Source organism: Apium graveolens, chromosome 1 (assembly GCF_009905375.1).
Source record: "Apium graveolens cultivar Ventura chromosome 1, ASM990537v1, whole genome shotgun sequence".
Taxonomy (NCBI): Eukaryota; Viridiplantae; Streptophyta; class Magnoliopsida; order Apiales; family Apiaceae; genus Apium; species Apium graveolens.
This window is the reverse complement of record NC_133647.1, coordinates 62,435,442-62,453,903: the sequence shown is the minus strand read 5'-3', so window position 1 is coordinate 62,453,903 and position 18,462 is coordinate 62,435,442. Positions and strand designations below refer to the sequence as shown.

Genomic DNA, 18,462 nt, shown 5'->3' with positions numbered 1-18,462 from the left:
AAATGAGGTTGAAAACGAGGTTGAAAATGATAGTGATAATGTTAAGGGTGAGGAGGAAGATGAAGATGATAATGTAGAGGATGCAAATTTGTATGAAAATGTTGATGGGGGGGTTCCATATTTGAATCAAATTTTTCAAAGTGTGGATGAGGCCGGTCATTTTTTTAGGGCTTATGCTTTACGAAATGAATTTGCTATTAAAATTCAAGCTAGCCATCGTAATAAAGACAACGAGATATATGGTCGTTTATATGTTTGTAGGCTTTATGGAAAAAAGTGTCGTCGCCGAGAGTAGTCAAAATAAACGGCGTAGAGAGGTTCTTCCTAAAAGCGAGTGTAAGGTGAGGATGTATGTCAATTATCAAAAGAAAAAACGTCACTGGGAGGTAACTAGCCTTGAATTGGTACACAACCACGGTCTTGTTTCCCCTAGTAAGATGAATTTGGTACAACGAGAAAGACATGTCAACACCGCGACCCGTAGTTTGATTAAAACGCTTTATGGTTCGGGGGTTCGTAATTGTCAAGTGATAAATATGATTGGTAACATTCATGGAGGTAATGACAAAGTTGGTTTCAATGTTCAACATGTTAGGAATGTGTTAAGAGACGAGAGGAAGAAAATGTTTGAGATTAGTGACGCCCAAGCGGGGTTGGACTTGTTGCATAGGTTGAATAAAGAAAGTGGTTCTAAATATTTTATTAGGACTGAAGTCGATGAAGAGAATCGCTTGAAATGTCTAGTATGGATTGATCCGAGATGTGTAATGGCTTACCAAAATTTTGGCGATGTTATGGCTTTTGATACCACTTATCGGACAAATAGGTATGCAATGCCATTTGTCCCAATTACCGGAGTCAATCATCATTATCAATCGGTAATTTTCGGGTCTGCATTGATGCGGGATGAACACGCGTCGACTTTTGAGTGGATTCTTCGTACTTGGCTTGAAGGTGTGGGGAATAATCCTCCATTGACTATAATCACGGATCAAGATCAAGTCATGGCAAGCGCTATTGCGGTTGTACTCCCGAATACTACCCATTTATTGTGTTCTTTGCACATTAGTCAAAAATTCCCCGAGAAATTAGCTCATTATTATTCGGCTTTTCCGGAATTCAAGACGGACTTCAACAATTGCATTTATATATCTCTCACCGAATGTATTTTTGAAGCTAGATGGGCGTCGTTTGTGGAAAAGTATCACTTGCAAGATCATAAATGGTTAAATGGGTTATATGAGTTGAAGCACAAGTGGATTCCTGCATATACTAGAAACAAATTTTCGGCGTTTCAAAATAGTACATCGAGGAGTGAGGGGATGAATTCTTTCTTTGATAAGTATGTGAGTTCGGCAACGGGTTTGAAGGAATTCATTGAAAATGCCCAAAAAGCATTGGCAAGGCAATTCATGAGGGAGAAGGAAGAAGATTATGTCACCATTAATCTAAAACGTCCCATTAAATTGCATACCACATTGGAGTATCATGCTTCTTGTATCTACACTAAGGAAATGTTTAAAAGATTTCAAGATGAATTGGTTGAGTCTTCAAAATACTTTGTTGAAAAAGACCGACGAGCTAGTGAAGAAGGGGAGGGAATGGGGGATGTTTATACGTACTATAGTTGTTATAGGCCCATGTCCGAGCCTACGAGAAGAAATGTTTATTTTGTGGCATTCGAAAAAGCAAGCTCTTTGGGAATGTGTACGAGAAGAAATGTTTATTTTGTGGCATTCGAAAAAGCAAGCTCTTTGGGAATGTGTACGTGGACAATGCATGACAATAGAGTTGCTGGTGTGTTGCCTTACAATTTGGATGTTGGACAAAGTCATGAGATGACCTCAACCGATCGATTTAATAGCATAACAATGTTAACCATGAGTTTTTGTCAAAGTAGCATTGCATCCAAGGAACGGTATGATTATGCCGTTGGAGTGATGAATCGAGAAATACCAATTCTCGAAAGAATGAGCGTTGATGGAATTAAATCTTACGAAAGCAATTCGCATGCTCCAAATGCAAGTGCTCATGAAGAACCAATTCTTGACCCTATTATGTCCCAAACTACAGGGAGGAAGAAGGACGTTCGTTTCAAAAGTCCCATAGAATCGATTGGTAAAAAGGAGAAGCCGCCAAGAAGGTGCACTTATTGTCAAATGGAAGGCCATGATAAAAGAAAGTGTGCTAGTAGACTAGAAGATCTTAAAAATGTTCAAGAATCGCAATATAATTAGTAGTGTAGCATTTTGTAACCGAATGATGTAATCTTTAAATGGATTTGAATTTTAAGTGTTTAACATTACTTTCTTTTTTGTTATGTTTTATTGTCATATAATTGCCAATTATTGTAATATAATTGTGTTTTATTGTGATAGGTAACATGACTAGCGAGTATAGTGGTGACAACAACTCCGATCATAGTTGTGATTCGGTTTCCCACGTTAGCAACACAATCTCGGACTCCCTACCAAGCGACTCGTGGTATGAGGACAATGACGAGGAAGATGTGGTCTCACCAACCTTTAGTGAGATGGAAGATGCGTGTGCCAAGTTGATGCCCCTTGTGGACAATGACGAGCCGTCCCATGTGGAGGAAGAGGAAACAGACTTGTACCCACCCGATGAGGAGGCTTATAGGGCCAAAAATTGGATCGAGGCATGCAATTGGATGGAGGGTACTGAACCGTGGAGATTGGTGAACTCTCATCCGGATCCGTACTTCCTTCCGATCTTGAATTTGGGCAACAACACGCCCGATGGAAATTGGAAAAAATCCGGATGGAATGGCGGTAAGTTTGTTAAATGTGATCGAATTGCCGATATTGTAAACTTGAGGCCTCGTGAGGGTTGTAATATGGACCAAATACGCATCGAATATGTGAAGGGTTGGGTTTCACACCTAACGGGAGGGACGGAGAGGGAATGCGGGACATGTTTTGCAAGATTTCGTCTCTACGATGGCTCGAATACGATTACCGTTACCATTTGGAACGACTCCAACCCTTACCCGTGGAAACTTACGAAAGGCCATATCTGTGATGGTTGTGTACTTGTTCTCTACCATATTGCATGCTTCGTGGATACTACACAAGGAGTTGCTCAACACCGGTTATCCGGTGGTCTTTCTAATATCCTAGGTATTTTTAATTAGGACCAATATATTTCATAAAATTTAGTGGATTGTATTGATCGTGTAATTTTCATTCGAACCTATGTATTTTCATTAAATTTTATATGAATTTATATGAATTTTATATAAATCCAAGTATGAAATTTGAGATTGAAAGTGTACCTATAAATTTGAGATTGAAAATTAAAATTTACAAGTCGAACTATACATTAGAAATTGTTATGAAATGTATTGAAAAGTTTTTTCTAACATTTGGACAAAATGTTGACTTTTGTTGACTTTTTAAGGAATTTTAAATTTTATTTAAATATTGAAAAATTTTAAATTTTTTTTTTAAAATCACTCAATACCATATTTTAAGACTTTTGAGAGTGGTTTGGATTATTGGAAGTTAGTTTATGACTAACTTCCAAAAATTAAGCAATTTCAACAGAAGGTTTGCATGCATGGCTCTGTTTCTGCTCTGTTTTTTGGAAAAAAAAACCAAAGGGACGGACCGCAGAAATTTTCTGCGGTTGGGCTAAAGAGGGACCGCGAAAAATTTCCACGGTTGGGCAGGGATTTTTTTTTAATTCAGACTGTATATAGACAGCCAACCTGCACAAATTCATAAAAATTGCCAACAAAATCCAGCATAATTCACCACCTATAATCCTCCAAATTCACCAAAATTGGCAACAAAAATCCCACACACTTATAATCCTCCAAAATCCAGCATAATTCACGAAAATAATCCTCCAAAATCCAAAACAATCCAAAATCCACAAAATCCACCAATAAAATCAAATAAAACCGACAATATAAAATCAAATGAAATCCAAGTACGTAAACCGACAATATAAAATCAAATGAAATCCAAGTACGTAATCCGACAACCTAAAATCAAATAAAATACAACTAAATACGAAATGAAATCCAAGTACGTAAGTACTACGAAGCTTCGTGACGCCTACGCATACGAATCCCGGGAATCCCCCTTGCCTTCCCTAGCTGAAGCTCTCTGGCTATCTGATACCTAAAGGTATCCACCTCCTCCTGCGACCAATTCGGTACCTCGGCTAAGTCATATCCTTGTGTGAAGTAGTCCATGTACTTCATCACATAAACACCGCAATCATTAGAGTTTCGTTGCTTTAGCCTAGACGGTAGAGCTAGGACCTCGGCTGAAGTAGGGTCACGCCCCTCGACTGGGTGTATCATATGCAATAGCCTCGGAAACAACCATGACTGCAATGAAATTATGATCCGAGAATGAATATAATATACAATTGGTAAGGACTATATAGAAGACAGTAGTAGTAGAGGAACATACCACCACTCGTATATCCTCACGATAATCCGGCTCGTCATTCATTGAATCTATGATAAGACCTTCAAATCGTCTAGTACCGAACATGAACAAAACCCAATGCACATCTCCGACACAAAATGGGATGAATATATAGTCCGCCTCGAGAACAGAAGGACCAACAATAGCACTGGAAAAAATAGTAAAACTACGTAATGCTTTATTCCATGCCCTCTGCAATGTACCTCCACCGACCCTCGATGCTTTTCTGATTTTCTTCACACGTCCTTTCCCAAGAACCATGAAGTAGGGATCCATGAAATAATAGACGGGTTTCCTCTCCCATATACCTCCAGTGTGAATCTCCTCCTCCCGACTCCTTAGCACTCCTTGAAAAAATATATGAATGCAACAAGTAAAATAAATGCAACAAGTAAAATGAATGCAACAAGTAAAATGAATGCAACAACTAAAAGGAATGCAACAACTAAAATGAATGCAAAAACTAAAATATATTAGACAACTAAAATATATTAGACAACTAAAATGTATTAGACAACTAAAATATATTAGCAACGAGTAACAAACAATACCATATAAGTGTATATGATTCTGTCATCAACCCATGTTCCTGGAGCCAGACTCTGCATAGCTGATGCATGGACGTGATAGTCCTGAACACTAAGACCACTGGGATTCCTCGGCGCCATCCCAAAGCCCCATCCCCAATCTTAATATATAGCATTCTTTTTTGTCATGCTGAGACTCTTAGTGATACTCCACTTCTCCTCTTTCATCCTACGGGATGCAAGCTTCGCGGGCCTACTAGATGAGGCAATAGCCTGGGGTGGCTGAGACACATGTTGGGATGGCTGTGTCATGTCAACGACATCCTGGGCAGGAATGGCTGGAATGTCAAAGTCGTCAGCCAAAGGTGCAATGAAATCTGATTTTATGTTCTGAAATGTGGGAGGTCTGTAGGCGGGTCCTTTGATTTTCTTCATCAACCGAGAGAATGATGTGAGGAAGGTACCAGAAATCCTCCCAAATGCCTCCACAAACTCAGGAGGAACCCTAGCATCCAGCTGCTTCAACATATTAAGCCCGACAACCATCTACAAACAAAAACAAGCAAACATTTTTTCATTAATTCCACAAGGATATCATATCATCAAGATGAAATACGTGTGAATGCAAATTTTATAGTGTGTGGGGGTTTAATGTGAAATATACATATTTATAAAACACTTACAACTTCATATCCCTCGAGGCTATCATACCACTACCTCGTCTTGTACTGCTGCTGAGGCTGTGGATCGGGCTTCGCTATGCGCATACGAGATATATCAGCATACCACGCCATGTAATCAGCCTCCGAAGCTATGTCTATCGAGTCATCAACAAGTCCATCCAAATCTGAACAGAACCTAACCCATTTGCCAATATCAATAAACCACCGCACCAGCCAATCCTCCCCTGCAAACGTGGCATCCTTAGCCCCCTGTAACCAACCATGTTCACCGGTGCCCGTGGAATCTGGGGACTAGAACCAAACTGTCTCGCCACCCTCTCCGGATGCTGCCACTCGACCATGTCATAACATACAAGGGGAACTCGACCGCACCCAGCTAACTGTGCCTGTATCATCTCATTGTCCATAACATCCTCGAACCTAGCATACGGCCTCCAGACCACCTCATCACCAACAACACCATCAAACTCACCCCTATACAACGGTAAGTTGTGGTGAGGACCTGACATCCCGCGCTTCTTCAAAACCCCGACACGAGTATCACTAGAATAGGCCCATCCCTCAGCAACCAGATAATCCTCCTGACCGGGAGATCACAAAGGCATGCCATACGAGAAAATCTCTCGTAAGACCAAACCTGTAACACCCAGACACAATAAGCAATGCTCTTGCTGCCCTTTCTTACAGTAATCTCCAAACACCGATATATATGAGCTAACACAGCTGCACCCCAAGAATAATAAGGAATCTCCCGCATATTAATCAATGGGTGCATATACCAAACATGAACAAAAGACCGGTTGATACTGGGGAAGAGTATACAACCCATAAGAAATAGCATATACGCCTTAGTATGTACAACCGTGGCCCTCATATTGTTCTTCTCAGGCTTCTGTGCACCATATCTCTCAAACAACCACCCTAACTTGATGTTATTCCGATACAAAGCCTCATTCACCTCCTCCTCGGTCAAAGGCTCAAACTAGTTATTAGCAAAATACGCAGCCTTGTTCTCTATCACCCCACAAGTCAGTGCATCCCCCTGAACTGGCAATCCTAGAATAAACCCTACATCCTCCAGTGTAACAGTCATCTCCCCCTGCCTCATGAAGAAAGTGTTGGTCTCAGGTCTCCAACGCTATACCAAAGTAGATATCAACCGAGTGTCAGTAGCCAAGACAACAGCAGGGTCTGCAAAAATCCCAAACCCAAGCATGTGTAGCAATTCCCGTTGTGGCCTCCTTAACTTCCACCAGTGCAATGACTTGTTCCCCGAATAACTCTGCAACTCATCTCTCCCTGCACCATCCCAAACATCCTCACTAACATGATACCGATTATCCCAAATAATATTACGCGCATTCGGACCCGACAACATATTCCCGAAATCACCAAAATTATCCATACCTGAAAATATTGTCAACATAATTTATCAATCACCACAATAAAAACACCACAACGTACACAATAAAAACAATCACCACATATATAAACACCAAGTTCACAATATATCCGAAATAACTACCCATAATTTACAACAAAATCATATGTTAATTACATCCATACTTTTACACTAACATAACTGTTGGGAACCACGGACTTGGGGTGTTACTACGTTTTACGATAAAGATTACGAAAAGAAAATCACCTTGTTAATGGTTGATTCCACGTTCTTCTATTGTATTCCCAAATTCCCTTGAGTGAAGTGTGGCCTCCGTCTTCTCAAGTTATCCTCTCTTCTTGCTCCTTGGTGGCTACAATATATTTTCACACCCTACCAAGCAAGAAGAGAATAAGAATATATATAGGCTACAATAGGGACCATGGATAATTAGGTTGGGCCTTCTAATTACATCTTAAGCCTAGCCCAATGTAATTAAATATTAATTCAATCCACTAAAGAATTAATATTTGCACTACCTTTCCTAATACCGCAATTTAATTAATTCGGTTCCAATATTATTTGCATATTAAATTCCCCATGTTTAAAATATCATATGTCCATTAATTAAATAAATTACTGATAATTTATTTAATTAATATCTTTTATCCTTGATCATCCACTCAACCTTTATTTAATTATGCCAGAATAAATTCCACCTGCAGGGTTTCACATAATTAAATCTTTTTGAGCTTTCAAGGGGACATCATTAACCCGAATATTATCAGGACATGGATTCCTTCAATAAATAATATCCACCATGTATATAATTCCATCACCCAAAATATAATGATATAATTCAAAAGAATTACTTCATTTATAAATCAAAGCATGTAAATAATATACATGTGTCAATTATTATTTCCGGATTAAGAACCTAAGCATTAATAATAACATAGAATCTTAGTTCTCCTTCTTAATCAGTATTAAGGGAACAATTCTAAATTTGATCCTGTTCAATATACACAAAGTATACTAGTATTATTTATTAGTCAATATAAATTAATCTAAATAATACTACAGCCATACCAGTGGATTGTCCAACACCACCAGTGCTGTGAACCTTATTATATTATATAACTGTATTTAACAATCTAATATTTTGTATCCCATTTGATACTAGATTGTTCACAATATATAATATTAGACAACATGTAAACATTCAAATGATTCTCAATTAAACTGGCCAGAAATAAATGTATATACTTCAAATAAATATTTTCAGTGTACACTAACAATCTCCCACTTATACTCAAAATATTCTATGTGTACATCAGTGTTTATTTAATCCACTATTACATAAAAATCTATGTGTCCATCCATCTGACTCCTATCGCTCCCACATGCTTGTCAAAAATCTTGGCTGGCAAGCTCTTTGTGAAAGGATCTGCCCGGTTGTCTTCTGATGATATGTGAGCCACAACTATATCCCCTCGCTTTACGATTCCTCGTATGAGATGATACTTACGTTCAATATGTTTAGCTGCTTTGTGGTCTCGCGGTTCCTTTGAATTTGCCACAGCACCAGTGTTATCACAATACACTGTCAAGCTCCTAGGCAAATTAGGTACCACATCTAAGTCCAAAAGGAAGTTCCTGAACCATACAGCCTCCTTGGCAGCCTCAGAGGCCGCCACGTACTCGGCCTCCATGGTGGAGTCTGCAATGCATTTCTGCTTTACACTCCTCCATATAACGGCTCCACCTCCCAAAGTACAAAACATATCCCGAGGTTAATTTCCTCTTATCCCTATCTGATTGGAAATCTGAATCAGTATATCCCAAAGGAAATAGATCTGAGGCCTTGTAAATTAACATATACTCCTTAGTCCTTTTCAGGTACTTGAGTATAGTTTTTACTGCACTCCAATGTTCCTGACCTGGGTTCGACTGATATCTACTAACCATGCCTACAACAAAGCAGATTTCAGGCCTCGTACATAACATAGCATACATTAAGCTTCCACATGCTGAAGCATAAGGAACTGCTTTCATGCTCTCTATATCCTTAGGTGTCGAAGGACACTGCTTCTTAGATAGAGTAACTCCATGCTTAAAAGGTAGAAAATCTTTCTTGGAGTTCTGCATGTTAAAACGAGCTAATACTTCATTAATGTAGGGCTCTTGAGATAAAGCCAACATCCTTTTCTTGCAATCCCTTATAACTTTGATCCCAAGGATGTATGTCGCTTCACCTAAGTCCTTCATGTCAAATTATTTGAACAACCATGCCTTTACTGATGACAACATCTCAACATTGTTTCCAATGAGTAAAATGTCATCTACATATAGTACTAGAAAAACCACTGCATTATCTTCACTTCTCTTATACACGCACGATTCGCTTGGACTTTGATCAAATCCATATGACTGGACTGCCTGATCAAAATGAATATTCCAGTCTCTAGAAGCTTGTTTAAGTCCATAAATAGACCTCTTAAGCTTACATACCAGATGCTCTTGGCCTTCCTTAATGAATCATCTTGGTTGCTGCATATAGATGGTTTCTTCAAGACTTCCATTAAGAAAAGCTGTCTTGACATCCATTTGCCAAATCTCATAATCGAGATGAGCTGCTATAGATAAAAGAATACGGATTGACTTAAGCATGACTACCGGTGAAAAGGTTTCCTCATAATCGATACCTTCTTTCTGAGTATACCCTTTCGCAACAAGTCTTGCTTTCCAGGCTTTCACCTTTTTATCTAATCCCCTCTTTTTCTTATAGATCCACTTACATCCAATAGGTTTTATACCTTTGGGTGGTTCCACGAGCTCCCAGACCTGATTAGAATACATTGATTCTATCTCAGATTCCATCGCCTTTTGCCAAAGATCTGCATCTTTGTCTTGTACTGCCTCTTCGTATGTACGGGGATCATCATCATGTTCACCAGAGACCAAGTCTGAAGACTCTCCCAAAAACATGAATCTATCAGGCTGTTGAACAACCCTCCTACTACGACGAGACACTGGTGCGGTATTAGTGACAGGTTGTACATTTTGTTGTGGTTGTTCTACTTGTACTACAGCTTCATGGGTATTACCTGTCCCTCCCACTAGTTCCTCTAAAATGACACTACTCATGGATTTGTGATTTATTATATATTCCTCCTCTAAGAATCTTGCATTGGTGCTAACAATGATATCCCGATTCTTCGGACCCTTTCATTCCCATGGGGTAGCCTACAAACAACTTTACTTCTGTACGAGATTCTAACTTAGTCACGTTCTTGTTCAGCACATGTGCTGGACAACCCCATATTCGAATATGTCTTAGACTCGGTTTATCCCCGGTCCACAATTCTAAGAGGGTTTTAGGAACCGACTTAGAAGGTACTAAGTTCAGAAGATAAGCTGCTGTCTCTAAGGCATGTCCCCAAAAAGACTTGGGTAAATCTGAATAACTCATCATCGATCTAACACTCTCTAAAAGAGTCTGGTTCCTTCTCTCTGCTACACCGTTCTGCTGGGGTGTGCCTGGTACAGTTAACTGGGATTCTATCCCATTTTCTGATAAATATTCCCTAAATCCTCCAAGCAAGTATTCGCCACCACGATTTGATCGTAGTGACTTGATACTTTTATTAAGTCGCTTCTCCGTTTTAGCTTTGTACTTTTTGAACTTATCAAAGCACTCAGACTTACGGCGCAACAAATAAATGTATCCATATCTAGAATAATCATCAATGAAAGTGACGAAATATTCATAACCACCTCTTGCTTGGATATTCATGGGTCCACATAAATCAGATTGAACCAATTCTAACAGTTGTTTGGCTCTATTCCCCTTTGCCTTGAAAGGCCTATTAGTCATTTTACCTTCTAAGCAGGATTCACAAACTGGAAATGGCTCCACTGCCAATGAGCTTAAAGGCCCGTCTACTACCAGTCTTTGAATCCTCCTCAAGTTAATATGACCTAATCTCAAGTGCCAAAGATATGTTTGGTTCATACTAGAAGGTTCCTTTCTTTTATTAGAGTTAGTAGATGTGTTGTTCAATTCCCTAAATTGCAGTTGTAGTGCAGGTTGACTAGGATTAATTATATACAAATTGTCTTGCAATGTACCAGAACATATAATTCATTTATTCATCATAATAGAAACATTACGATCCAAACAAACATTATAACCATCCAAAGCAAGTTTAGAAACCGAAATTAAATTCCTTCTAAAAGAAGGTACATAAAGACAATTGTTCAAAACCAAAATCCTATCGGAACCAAAAGATAAATGAATAACTCCTACTGCAACTACTGCTACTTTCGTAGCATCTCCCATGAACACGTGTATCTCACCATCTCTAAGCATTCTGGATAGCCGAAACCCCTGCATAGAATTACAAACATGATCAGTGGCTCCTGTATCTACACACCAAGTGCTCGTAGATATAGCCGCTATAAATGTTTCTGTAATTAGAGAAAGAGACATACCAGTATTGTTTGTCTTCTTAGGAAGAGGACAATCCTGTTTCCAGTGACCTGACTATTTGCATCTGAAGCACTTTCCCTTAGGTTTTTTCACACCACCCTGAACTCCCACTGCTTTCACAGCTTTTTGTGTCTGAGCCTTTTTCTTCTTCTTAATACCTTTCGGTTTGGAGGAAGAACCTTTCTCAGCCACATTCAGTTGAACACTCTGCCGAAATAATCCTTCAGCTACCTGAAGTTGTGTCAGTAGTTCCGCGAGACTATACTGCCTCTTGTTCATGTTGTAATTCAAGCAGAACTGTTCAAAACTCTTGGACAAGCTCATAAGGATAATGTCAATCTGGGTTTCCCCGTCAAGTTCAGCACCAAGGATCTCTATCTCATTCAGATGTGACATCATCTTGAGAACATGATCCCTTACAGGTGTGCCTTCAGCCATCTGAGTGTTCATTAAAGCCTTCATGGCTACTTGCCTAGCAGCCCTATTCTGATCTCCAAAAAGTTCCTTGAGATTAAAGAGCATATCCGAAGCAATGGCCATAGACTGATGCTGATGCTGCAAAACACCCGACATTGCTGCCAGAATATAACATCGCGACATCTCATCAGCCTTAATCCACCGTTTATAATACTCTTTCTCATCTTCAGGAGCATCAGCAGCAGGCTGATCAGGCTTGGGTTCATAAGTGCAAAACTTGTACTCCTCAGCAGTCAACACAATGTCCAAATTTCGTTTCCATTCAATATAGTTAGGTCCGGTAAGTTTGTTATCCTTAAGTATGGTAAATAGTGGATTAAAGCCCATTTTATCCTGAGAATCATGCATAAAAAATCACATAAGGGTGCATTAATTATTAAGAGCTATTGATTCCTCTAACAATTATTAAAATTAAATGCACTAACATCTAAACACCATAAGTTTCTGGTACGCCACGATGTGTGACATGTATACCACCTAATTTTGTTTAAATGTTACTTCGGTCCTATTACTAAACAATATGCCACGTTGGGGTGGACTATATTATTTTTCATAGCTAAGTGTATACCATCATCAAATCTTAAATTATTCGAAATCTATGGAACTTGGTACGCCACGATGGGCGGCGTGTATACCTTCCAATATTCGTAATTTTACCTTGAATAGAATACTTCAATTCAATATTCATCAATGGTTTGATTTCCAGATATTGGAGGAGTCACATCGGTCTCGCTTAATACCCACAGCCTTACAAGTTCGATGAACCCGTTTTTGACAAAATCGCCCCATATCAGAAATAAAGAAAATTCGTATTTATTTCTTTTTAAAATTTATTAATTTAAAAAGTTTGTTCTAGTAATTTCTATAACATTCTAGACACCATAAATTACATGCCACGATGGGTGACGTATATATAATTTATATTCGTCTTTATGTTAAATTACATACAAACAATAATGGAGACCATGGGATTTAATTTCATATTAATTCCCTCTCCCACTTAGAATTTTTATTAAAATTGAGGAATTTTAAAATTAAATGGGGCCCTATGTCGTTACAATTATGTCTAACATGCATTCAAAATACACACATAATTTTAGCAACATATAACATTTAATTAAAGCAATAAATAAAATTTATGTCCATGTCGTCTTAATTATGTTAAACATGCAATTTTAAAGGAATTTCACACATAATTAATGACAAACATAATCAATAAATTTAAAGCAATAAATAAAAAATTAATGGAAAAAATTAAAATAAATTTTCCACTATCATGGCCCTTTGAAAAAAAAATCCAGCTCTCGAGAAAAAGATTTCTGCCACCAGCACCTGTTGCGCATGCCAGACCTGCGTTACAGCCAATCTGGGTGTGTTGCGCAGGTACGGCCTGCGTTACAGCCAAAATAGGCATGTTACGCAGGTTCGGCCTGCGTTACCGCCATAACTTCACCTGTTGCGCAGGTCCGGCCTGCGTTACCCCTGTTTCTCCAGATTTTGCACGCGCCAGCCGCCAGTTCCCTTTCTGTTGAGTTTTGTTTTGGTTTGTTCGATCCGAACACCAACAGCAGCCCCTTGTAATTGCACAGCGGAACAAAAAAACCACCGGAATTGATTTCCGATCGCACATAATTATTACAAAATACCCGGAACAATTACAAAAAAATAGATCTAATACAAAACTAATTTTGTAAAATCTATTCTAACACGATCAACCCTCGTGTAAATTACAACCACGATTAAACCACGTGGAAACCAAAACAAAAAATTAACCACGATTAAACCACGTGGGATCCAAACACATAATTAAAATATACATGGCCATAATAGTGGATTAACAACCTGCATCAAAACCAATACAAGCAAAACACTATATACACGCATATATAATTATGACATGGACATTATATCATAAAACGTAGAACCCATTACCAGGCTCTTGATACCAATTGTTGGGAACCACGGACTTGGGGTATTACTACGTTTTACGATAAAGATTATGAAAAGAAAATCACCTTGTTAATGGTTGATTCCACGCTCTTCTATTGTATTCCCAAATTCCCTTGAGTGAAGTGTGGCATCCGTCTTCTCAAGTTATCCTCTCTTCTTGCTCCTTGGTGGCTACAATATATTTTCACACCCTACCAAGCAAGAAGAGAATAAGAATATATATAGGCTACAATAGGGACCATGGATAATTAGGTTGGGCCTTCTAATTACATCTTGAGCCTAGCCCAATGTAATTAAATATTAATTCAATCCACTAAAGAATTAATATTTGCACTCTCTTTCCTAATACAACAATTTAATTAATTCGGCTCCAATATTATTTGCTTATTAAATTCCCCATGATTAAAATATCACATGTCCATTAATTAAATAAATTACTGATAATTTATTTAATTAATATCTTTTATCCTTGATCATCCACTCAACCTTTATTTAATTATGCCAGAATAAATTCCACCTGCAGGGTTTCACATAATTAAATCTTTTTGAGCTTTCAAGGGGACATCATTAACCCGAATATTATCAGGACATGGATTCCTTCAATAAATAATATCCACCATGTATATAATTCCATCACCCAAAATATAATGATATAATTCAAAAGAATTACTTCATTTATAAATCAAAGCATGTAAATAATATACACGTGTCAATTATTATTTCCGGATTAAGAACCTAAGCATTAATAATAACATAGAATCTTAGTTCTCCTTCTTAATCAGTATTAAGGGAACAATTCTAAATTTGATCCTGTTCAATATACACAAAGTATACTAGTATTATTTATTAGTCAATATAAACTAATCTAAATAATACTACAGCCATACCAGTGGATTGTCCAACACCACCAGTGCTGTGAACCTTATTATATTATATTACCGTATCTAACAATCTAATATTTTGTATCCCATTTGATACTAGATTGTTCACAATATATAATATTAGACAACATGTAAACATTCAAATGATTCTCAATTAAACTGGCCAGAAATAAATGTATATACTTCAAATAAATATTTTCAGTATACACTAACAATAACTCCAATTTACACTAACATTACAAATTCGAACTTTTACAAAATTATGGTGAATTATCCTAAAATTTTAAAATTAAAATTCGAATTATAAATAAATTTCCTAAATTTTTGAATTTACTATTTAACACAAAAATTTTCCTAACGATTTTCGATTTGACAAAATTATCACGAATTATCCTATTAATTTTCCTAAAAATTTGAATTAATGAATTATCCTATTAATTTTCCAAACTAATTCGAATTTAACACAAAATTTATCCTAAAAAATTCATTCATATTTTTCAAAATTCGAAAATTACATTAAAAATTCAAAATTTACAATAAAAATATCAAATTTAATACATAATTATTAAAAATTCGAATTAAAATTGATAATTATGAACCAATTCGAATTAAAATTTCAAATATTATTAACCAATTCAAATTAACCCTAAATTATTAACCCTGAAAAATGTAGAAATTCGAATTAATTATATTACAAATCATATATTAATTCGAATTTAATTATATTCTAATTCATACGTTTATTAACCCTACAATTTCGAATTTCGAATTACATAAATAATTTTTCTATAACAAAAACACAAAAAAACAGTTAAATAAAATAGAAAATAATTAAAGAGGATCGATTTTATACCTTAATTAAGAAAAAAGAAATGATTCAGGGACTTTGTAGTGCGATTTGCGGGTGCTGTGCATCTCTGCGTGTGTTGCCTCCTCACTTCGCCTCCTCTGCAGCTCTGCGGCGCTGTGTTTGTGTTTGTGTGTTTTACCCCGTGTCTGTGTTGTTTGCTAGGTTTTGTTTAAAAAACAATGAACCCAGCCGCGAAAAATTACCGCGGTCCATAGGGTGAGGGTATTTTCGTAATTTCTCGTACCGCTGTTCTTTTCCGTGGTCCGTTATATATATTTTTTGTTATCAGCCGTTGGATCAACCATCCAACGGCTCAGAAACCGTTTGTTGTACAACCGACTCTAGCAAGCGGTTGCTAGAGACCGGCCCCCCTTTTTAAAATGTACGGCAAATCTTGTAATCTTGTATGAATCAAAACTAATCAAGTTGCATCTGATTTGTTTGCAGGTATTTAAAAAGTTTCACAATCCAAAATTAATTCAATCTGAAAAAAAACCCGAAAAACCTAATTCGGAAAAAAGTCCGGTCTGATTCAGCCCGGCCTCCTTTTTTCAAAAATCATAAATAAAAACTGATTTTTTTATTCAAAAATTTAAATAATATAAAACATTTTTAATATATTATTAAAATTTATATTATACTACTGATAAGCCATGAATAATCAAGCTCAAATAAAGTGAAGCAAAATCCCAGATAGAGAACACCTCAAGCCCAAATCGGGGTGGTCCCCGGGGCCACGTGGCACAGGACAAAAATGTCAACTGTCTCATGTTACCCAAAATGGAACAATTGCATCCCAGTCGTCCATATGTAATGATCCCAAGACAACACTGGTGGAAGAAGGGCATCCGGCCCCACAGTCCATCCAAACCGTCCAATCACTCACCAACCAAGAATGATCAAGGGCTAGGATGAAGAGGTACAAACCCCTAAAACCCTAAATCTTGAAGCCTATAAAAGGCCCCCCAAAAAGGGTTTTAAGGGTTGAAAAATGTTTGACTGCTACACACATATACATACACCACTATACATATTTTAAATAGCTCCTTCTTCCCTCTTCTTCTTCTTCTTCTTCTTCAAGAAAACCCCGTTCTTATTCTCACACCGGAGTTGCCACGGGGACACAACCCCCCTCCGGTTCTATTTTGCAGAGTCCCCTACCTAGCTGGTTAACCACACACCATCTGCCTCGCGTACAGGGCTCTGGCTTACGTGAGAGAGGAGAAGACCCGAGAAGAAATAGAGTTATCATTGGCGCTAGAAGGAGGGGCTGAACCTCCGGTGGTGTGGTGCCGTCTCCAGTTACGTTACACAGCTCTAAGAGTCAAGAAAACCCCCTCTCAAGTAAGAACACTACCCTCACTCTCTTCACAAGTTTTTCATATCTTTCCTTCCAAAACAGTCACACACCTTGTTGCACTTCTGCTACTATTTCCCATACTCTGTTCTGAAAAAATGGCCACAAGAAAGAGCAAAACTTCGGTCTCGGGAACTATTCAGCCCACCGTTGTCCCGCCCAGGGATGGCGAGATGGGGGAGATAGAAGAGGAGCCCCCCATAACTCGCGCTTCATCTCAACTCCAGCCCAGAGACGAGAGACTAACTATAAAGAAAGCATCCCACAAGTATGCAGAAACTTTTACAAACCCTTGGGGGAACATGACCTCGGAGCAAATCCAAGCGGTTATGGACCTATGGAAGGAAAAGAACCACAAGACTCCTGAAACCCACCCCAGGGACCAGGAGGAACATTCCGAAGAATCTCGGGGCTCAGTCTTGGACCGAATTGGCAAAACCAAGAGGCCGTCAGAAGACGCCAGGGATGAAATCAAGAGAGCTGCACTCCGGGACTGCATCCGAAAGGAAGAGAAAGCCAAGGCCAAGGCCAATATTAAAAAAAGGATCTAAGAGGAGGAAGCAAAACAAAAGAAGAAGACACGAAGAGTTCATGTCTCCTCAGATTCTGAGCAGGAGAAGGAATCTAAACAAGAGCAAATGGCCCGGGCTCTCCGGGATCTCAAAAGAAAAGTTGAGGGAGACGTGAAAGTCAGAGCGGCGGCCACGCCCTTTACCAGAAAACTGGAGTCCACCCCCAGGGAATCCAACCTCAAACACTTCAACTTTGATTCTTTTGATGGGCTTGCCGACCCCGAAGAGCATCTAAACTACTTTGAACAGATCTCAAATATATACGATTACAACGACCTAACCAAGTGTCATTTCTTTACTTCAACATTAAAGGGAGGGGTGCAGAAATGGTTCAGCGGAATCTCCTCCTGGAGCATCGACTCTTGGAGAGACTTTCGGAAAATGTTCTTAAAGAGATTTTGGGCAAACCGCATGAACGAGCTCCAGATGTGCCACTTGGAAACCATTCAACAAAGAAGCAGAGAAACTCTGCCCGAATTCATCAAGAGGTTTTAAGAAGCGGTCAACTAGCTCTCCAACCTTGAGGAAAAGGAAGTCGTCAATATTTTCCGGCGAAACCTCCACCCGGTTTCATGCAAGGGCTACGTCAAAGACCTGATCCATAAAGAGCCACAAAGCCTTACTTCTGCTTATGCGATGGCTTCAAAGTTTATCAAGGGAAATGACTTCCTCACCTCCATGAAGATGAACAGACGAATCTGGGACGATGATGAGTCCCCGGAACATCGCTCCTCCTACAGAAAAGAAAAGAGGTACAAGTCAGACAGGCAGACCAACTATGTACAGCAGTCTCAGGGAACCCCACCCCGGGATAACTACTTCAGACCTC

At 38.5% G+C, this 18,462-nt stretch overlaps 1 protein-coding gene across 1 annotated transcript; it reads left to right on the top strand.

The window, feature by feature from the left end:
- Positions 1-347: 347 nt before the first annotated feature.
- On the top strand, positions 348-2,237 carry LOC141673504 (protein FAR1-RELATED SEQUENCE 5-like). Its single transcript, XM_074480272.1, has one exon. The coding sequence runs from the start codon at positions 348-350 to the stop codon at positions 2,235-2,237; it is 1,890 nt and encodes a 629-aa protein (XP_074336373.1).
- Positions 2,238-18,462: the final 16,225 nt, after the last annotated feature.

Coding starts and splice junctions, on each gene's coding strand:
- LOC141673504 (XM_074480272.1), top strand. CDS start 348: ATGTATGTCAATTATCAAAAGAAAAAACGTCACTGGGAGGTAACTAGC.